Source organism: Lutra lutra, chromosome 15, assembly GCF_902655055.1.
Source record: "Lutra lutra chromosome 15, mLutLut1.2, whole genome shotgun sequence".
Classification (NCBI taxonomy): Eukaryota; Metazoa; Chordata; class Mammalia; order Carnivora; family Mustelidae; genus Lutra; species Lutra lutra.
In genome coordinates this window covers 66,213,078-66,220,834 of record NC_062292.1, presented here as the reverse complement: position 1 = coordinate 66,220,834, position 7,757 = coordinate 66,213,078, and the positions used below count along the sequence as shown (strand labels likewise).

The 7,757-nt window shown below is 43.5% G+C and overlaps 1 protein-coding gene across 1 annotated transcript; it reads right to left on the bottom strand.

Moving 5' to 3' along the window:
* Positions 1-6,389: 6,389 nt before the first annotated feature.
* Positions 6,390-7,334, bottom strand: LOC125086447 (olfactory receptor 6N2-like). The gene has a single exon (XM_047705815.1). The coding sequence runs from the start codon at positions 7,332-7,334 to the stop codon at positions 6,390-6,392; it is 945 nt and encodes a 314-aa protein (XP_047561771.1).
* Positions 7,335-7,757: the final 423 nt, after the last annotated feature.

The following is a 7,757-nucleotide window of genomic DNA, read 5'->3' as shown; positions in this document are numbered from 1 at the left end:
CCAAGTTCCTGAATCATGCTCCCCTCGGCTTACGACACTGTACAACAACATCCTGGCGTGTGCCCTCCGTGTGGGCTGCCCTCCACCAAGGTAGCATCTCCTCATTCTCTGGTCTTCACCGTCACACCTCATCAGAGGAGTCCCACGTGACCACGGGACGTGAACAGCCTACCTCCCAACCATTATTCTGCTCATGGCAGCCCAGCGATTCATTCATAGCGTACGTTTTATTTATCCATTTATATGCTTATTTCTCTCTTTTTACCAATAAATTATAAAGGCAGTGAAGACAGAGACCAAGTTTGTTTAACACGATCATTCAGTGCCTGGGATTTTTCTTCTGGCACAAAGTAGATATTCCGTAACTGTTGGGTAAATTAAGGGAAGGTTTCCCTGATAACTATCCCCACCCACCCCCACCAGCATACTCAACATTTACAAGCAGGATCAGCCAGAGTCTCCCCTTACCTGTTTCCAAAGAATTCTGTACTTACGAATTCGTCTCATTTCTAATAACTTGCGAGCAATGTCTGTTCCCATACTGAACTGTAGGCTTCATAAAGGCAGGGACTGGGTTTCTCTATTCCGTGTCTGTCTGTTCCACACAGACGCCTCTTGTCTAACCTAGTGCCATCATAGAGAAGACCCTAGTCATGCATTAACCGATAGAGAGACACGCGCCTCCCTGTCCTTACATGTCTGGACGGCTTCGTGTGTTGTCGTACTTGCTCACTTTGTTCCTCTCCCCAGACCCAAGACCCTTCCTTATCCCCTATATGGCTCCTCTTGTGACATTCAGTCTATTTCCGACGAGCTTTCCGACACTGCTAGAGTCTGGCTCTGTCATCTGCCAACTTCAGGTCATCTATACTCTTGACGAGTATACTCTAGGTACCCTGTGAGGTTATTTCTACAACTTTCGAGTGTCACCACTGACTGAGACCCCCAGGGCAGACCCCGAGATCTTTTTCTTTGAAGTTATTATAAAATGCATGTTCTTTGAGAAAAGTTGTTCCTCTAACGAGAAGCTCTCCCAACAACGCTGTCACCCTACCCACACCTTCCCTTGTCTCCCCATGTGTCTAGGACATGTTCATGGGATGGGGCCATGCAGGCAGAGAGAGACAGAGGGTAAGAAGCCTTGAGGAGTAGCTGAAAAGAGCTAAGGAAAGTGTTCTGCAAAGCTCCTAACGATGCTGTCTCCGAGCCGGAGCCATCGGCAGGGAGGAGCCAAATTACAGACAAACAGAGAACAAGGAGCGGCCGCTTTATTAACTTGTCCTGAGCACATAATTTGTCCTGGGGTGATGAGTTCCTCTGTTAGAGTTTCCCAGTCTCTACTTTGTAGGTGACATGTAAATACGTAGGAAGGGGTGGGCCAACTTTTTATTAGAGCCACACGGTGAATACTTTAGGCTTTGAAAGCCCTTTGGCTGTGTCACAACTATTCACTCTGCTGTCGTGGAGGTCAAGCAGCCACAGACAGCAGCTGAAGGGACCTGGCAGAGCTGGGCTCCAGCCGAAGTCTATTTCCAAAACAGGCTACAGATCTGATTAGGACCATGGACCATAGCTGGATTGGGATTTAGTTCAGAATTCCCTTCCATGTGCACATACACACACACACGCACTCACACACACACACACACACACACAGGCATACACACTTTGCTTTGATTAACATTTCTCTACCTCTAGTGTTTCGACATGGCTTCCATGTGTCATGAACCCTAGAAGATATCTCTCTGCATCCCCAAAAGCCTCCATCCAGCCTAAAATTTGTGTGTCAAGCAAATGGATATTCTTTGACAAGTTTTCTATTATTTGAGCTTCAAATCAATCTATACATACAAACTCTGTCCACCAAGAAAAGAGGCAGAACCAAAATGAAGCAAACAGAAGCATAGATCTGGGGTCTTATCATTGTAATTCGGAGAACAGAGATTGAGGTGGTCACCCAAATTGTGTCCTCCTAGGGGACAAACATCAAATTTTTTTTTTTTTAAACTGGGGATTTTCCCCACTTTTTTTTTTTAATTTTTTTTTAATTTATTTGACAGAGAAAGATCACAAGTAGGCAGAGAGGCAGCAGAGAGAGAGGAGGAAGCAGGCTCTCCGCCGAGCAGAGAGCCCAATGTGGGACTCGATCCTAGGACCCTGAGATCATGACCAGAGCCGAAGGCAGTGGCTCAACCCACTGAGCCACCCAGGCGCCCCTAAACATAGAAATTTTTAAAGGCAGAGGGTGAGTGTGCACGTGTGTGTGTGTGTGTGTGTGTGTGACTTAGAACTTTGATCGGCGTTGGAGGTAGAAAACTAATCTTGGCTGAACATCCTTGGTGGCGAGGGTTCTCACCAAGCAAAGTCTGTGACCCAGCGAGCTGCAGACATTCATGCAGGGTCCCAGAAGTACTTGAGGTCTGACCCAGTTCAGAGTTCATGGTCCCATCAGTGAGGACATGCTTGAGACCCACCTCTCTAATGGCCCCCCAACTCCACCGTCAACCCTGACATTTCCTGTCACTTGTCACACCTTGGGGAGCACACATCCACCCCGCACTCTGTCACTCAGAACTCGTAGACAGAGCCCTTCGTGTGACAGGTGGAAGGCAGAGATGACACCCACATGCCCCCATGAGAGCAGCGGTGCCAGCGGGAGTGTCATATAAACCCCCTTTGAAGAAGACAAATGAAAATTTCAGAAGAGCCAGCCCATGAGGAAGGAAATAAACTATAATTAAACGGACACTATCAAGCCATCACTGGGGCCTCAAAGTTGGTTTAGAATTTAAATAAATCTCTTGATTATTATTAATAAGAGAAAGCATAAAAATATAATTCTATAAGCCCCTGGAAACTAGACGGTCGTGCGCAGGAATCACGCGGAAGCAAGCTGAGCTGAGTTTCACGCTGACGCCACCCGGCAGTGTGCCGCAGGCACAGAGCACATCTGTTCGGTTTCCACGTTAATTTTCACTATGCAAATTACCTTGTAGACCCCAAGGGCGTCATACACGCGTCTACAGCGAGAGACTACAAATGGTTCCTGACTTGTACTTGCCATTAATCATTTCTGCTAGATCTGAAAGTGGCAGTTCCCTACCACAGCCCCCCCAAAAGGCCTTTATTTCCTGAGACAAAAATTATGAAAATGCAGAACAGCTCTCAATTTCTAAAGTGATAATCACATTCACTTTCTTCCTCCCTTCGGTTCGCATGTGCACGAATCTAAAAAAAATAAAAAATAAAAATAAAAGTCCTTTTGGCAATTTTGAAGATAAATTATATGCATCTTTTTATAAACCATGGCAGGCACCCTACAGCCTCCTGTTTAGGGTTCCAAATGCTGAATGTTGTTCAGCTTCTCGTGTGGATTTAATACTCCCCCACGTGGCACATTTTAGTTCTGCTTCTAAAAAGCCATTAGAGAAAAGATGTACTTTGTTGTACAAACCAAAGTCTCAGTGACAATTTCTTCTAATGCTGTCACTTTCAGAGGCCACTGAGTATACCTGAATTATTTTATAATCTGACTCACCTGATGTCTGGTGGAAACCCTGTCACCAGCCACCGTTCCCCACTCGACCCCCATATGCCTCTTTTCTCCCTTTTCTTCTTGAAAGTCGTGACTGTTCTTAACTTTGGGGAAGATTGTCAAATCCCATGAATACCACATTTGGAAACTGTATGACATATTGTTTTATCAAAAGGCCAATTCAGGGTGCAGAGATGTTTTCTTCATATCGATTTTCTGAGCCACGAATGTGTTCTATCTTATTATAATTTATAAGTGTTCGATAATGACCTTGAATACAAATTTGTAAGAGAGGCTCCAAAAGTCTTCAACATCTTTTGTTAAGTACTTTATATATATTTTTGCTACGATGAATTCTCTTTTCTTAAGATTTTATTTAAATTCATGTACGTGAAAGAAGATATACAATGCCTAACACACACACGATTTCTCTTTAATTATATTTTATGATAGCTGTTGTTAAACAATAATGCAGTTGGCTTTTTCTTTTTTTTTTCTCATTGAACCAGCAGGCTGGTTAACCCTCCATGTCAATTTTAATAATTTGTCTGTGCTTCAACATAAGTAAGAATACATCTAAAAATAAATACAGCTTTTCCCATTGTTGATTCTTTTAACTTCTTTATTCCTTGTGCTTTTTGCTGTGATAACCAGTACCTCCGCCAACATTGAACAGGAGTTGTGTTAGCCATTAATCTCGGTTCACTCTCGATCTTAAAGGAAATGCTTTTCATAATTCACCATGAGGTCGGCTGCATGATTTTTAAAAAAGTGCCTTATCAGGAGCACCTGGGTGGCTCAGTTAGTTATGTATCTGCCTTCGACTCAGATCATGATCCTGGGATCCTGGGAGCCCCCTGTCCCTGCTCAGCGGGGAGCCTGCTTCTCCCTCTCCTCCCTGCTCCTTCTCCTTCCTGCTCCTGTTCTCTATATTTCTGTCTCTCTCTCTCTCAAATAAATAAATAAAATCTTTTTTAAAATTGCCTTATCAGGGCGCCTGGGTGGCTCAGTGGGTTAAGCCGCTGCCTTTGGCTCAGGTCATGATCTCAGGGTCCTGGGATCGAGTCCCGCATCGGGCTCTCTGCTTGGCAGGGAGCCTGCTTCCCTCTCTCTCTCTCTCTCTCTCTCTCTCTCTGCCTGCCTCTCTGTCTACTTGTGATCTCTCTGTCAAATAAATAAATAAAATCTTTAAAAATAAATAAATAAATAATAAAAAATAAAAAATGCCTTATCAGGAAACTTTTTTTCTATTTGTAATTTTGTTATAGTTTCTCATTTTAAAATTATGAATGATTATTGAATGTATTTTTATTCCTGCATCAAAAGAGATTATCATCAGGGTTTTTTTATTTTTTAATCCATTAATATGATAAATTGTTTTATTCACTTTTCAAATATTAGGTCAATCTTGCATTCCTGAGATAAACCAATCTCAGTCATAACCACTTAGTACAGATGACTGAATTGGGCTCAGGGGTAAGTGGAGGGCAAAGTTTGCATTGATGTTAACGAGTGAGACGGGCCTCCAAGTCTTTCTTCTTACACTGGTTTTATTTATTTTGGAATCAGCATCAGGAGAGCTTCTTAAAATGCATCATTGAGTGGTATTTCCAGGAATTCTGTTCTCTGGAGGGGCTAAACACAGGAGTCACCTTTTTCTTTAATACCTGGTAGAGCCTGGTGGTGGGTATTAATGGGGGACATTTTGCATGGAGCACTGGGTGTGGTATATAAACAATGAATCTTGGAACACTGAAAAAATAAAATTAAATTAAAAAAAAAACTTGGTAGAACTCAAGAACTCACTTGCTAAGCTATCGGGGCTCGAAGTTTTATTTACAGGAAAATTTTTAACTAATCTGCTATTAATATTTTCCACTGCTTCCGAAATTGATATTGGTAATTTTAAATTTCCTAAGAACGAATCTGGCTAGCTAAATTTTAATTAATTGGTAATGTTGTTTATAGTTATCATCTTATCATTTTAAACTTTGTGACTTAAACTGATAGTTTATTTTTCATTCTTTGTATTTCTTACCCCTCTCTTCCTCTTGTTTATTACTCTTATAAGGAGTTTTTTTTTTCTCTAGAATTAACTTTTTAATTTCTATATCCTCTTTGTTGTATTTTTATTATATTAATTTCTGCTCCCCTATGCATCCTTTTTTTCTTCAAACTTCTTCATTTTTTTCTCTGATATTATTTTTCTAAGTTCTTACTTTAAATTAATTTTGCATATTCCTTCTCTAACGATGTAAACATTTAAGGTTATGAATTTCTCTCTAAGAACCACTTTTGCCTTACCCAGAAGTTCAAAATTGCGATTTTTTATTATTGTTCGGGTCTAAATGTTTTCTACTTTCCTTTCCAATTTCTTCTTAAATCCATAAATTGTTTAGAAATGTTCTTTTAATATCAAAATATGGACATTTTAAATTTATCATTTAGTTATTTATTATAAATTTAATTATGTCATGAGTTAAAAGCCAGTCTATACAATATTAATTCTCTTAACGTGTTGAGCATAATTCCACAGCCATCTTTGGTTCTTCCAAATTCTTTCAAAAACAGTTCCATTGCTCTAAGTTTGCCCAAATATCTGCACCTACATCCTTACTTTTGTTTTTGTTTTTGTTTTTGTTTTTTTTCTCATCTGCATCCTTTCACCCATGTTAGGTAGATATGGGTTTAGAGGCCGTGTCTCTCCGATCTCCACAACGTTCCCAGCTTTTCTCAATCCAACAATCAGTCCACTTGAATTGGAATATGGAGTGTGTTTGAAAAAATTATTCAATTGATTTTTTGATCAACTAACCAAATAAATTCTACAGTCACCAAATGACTCTATGGATCCTCAGGGTCCCTTCCACATAGTCCTGATCCCCTGGGTGACCCTTCTGACAGCCTCCTTCACCTCCTTGTTGCGGAGGGTATAGATGATGGGGTTGAGGAAAGGGGTGAGAATGGTATACACCAGGGCAATACGCTTATCTGTGCCTTCAGCATGACTCCCAGCTGACCCGACATAGACGACAAAGGCAGAACCAAAGAAGAGGGACACCACGGTCATGTGGGAGGAACAGGTGGAGAAGGCCTTGGCCCGGCTGGCTGCCGATGGCAGCTTCAGCACAGCCCTCAGGATACCCCTGTAAAGTCCTAAAATGAGCACAAGGTTGCATATGTTGATAATGCCAATCACTACAATATACACTCGAGTATGCCAGCCTGTGTCCACACACGCCAGCCGCATCAGTGGGGCCAGGTCACAAAAGTAGTGGGCCACCTCTTTCCAGCAGAAGGGCAGACTGGCCGTGAGGCCGGCTGGTACCAGTGCCGCGGAGAAGCCGGCCCCCCACGTGGCCCCCACCAGCCACAACCGCACCTTTCTGCTCATGAGGGCGTGGTAGTGCAGCGGACGGCAGATGGCCAGGTAGCGGTCCAGTGCCATGACCCCCAGCAGGTAGCACTCGGTCATGCCCAGGGAGTGGAAGACGTACAGCTGGATGAAACACGCAGCGGCCGGGATGGGTGAGCGCCCGTGGAGCCACGTGTGCAGCAGCGTGGGCGCCGTGGTGCTGACGTACCAGAGCTCCAGGAAGGAGAGGACGCTGAGGAAGAAGTACATGGGCGTGGACAGTGCCGCGTCTGCCCGCACCAGCACGATGATGAACAAGTTCCCGGCCAGCGTGAGGATGTAGATGCACAGGGTGCCCAAGAATGCCAGGGGCCGCAACGTCCTAGGGGCCGCGAAACCAGCAAGAAGGAAACTCGGGGTCCATGTGCGGTTCAGCGGGTCCATGTCTCCTAAGAATAAGGGACAAAGACAGAAGATTCATTAACTTCTGAATTCTTCTTTTGAAAAATTTCCCCAAGCCAAAAGTATGGAATGAATAAACCTGACAATAAATGAAATGTCATCAAGAACACTTTTCAACCTCTCATTCTTCAAAAGAGGAACTGAAGGCTGGAAGGCAAAAGACGTCTACAAGTCACAGGCTTGCTGACAGCCAGAGTGGAGGCCAGGTCCTGCTGCTGTCAGTGCTTTTCGGATGGACAGAATGTGACCCTAGAGTCAGGACCCAGGGCTTCCTCCCACACTCCCGGACAAGAAACAGTAGAGACAAGAAATCCTCAAGGTCATCCCCTTATGGTCCAGATGAAACATCCCTCGATCCTTTAAAGCATCCACACCTGGCCCCCGTACCCAGCAGTCAGTCGTGCT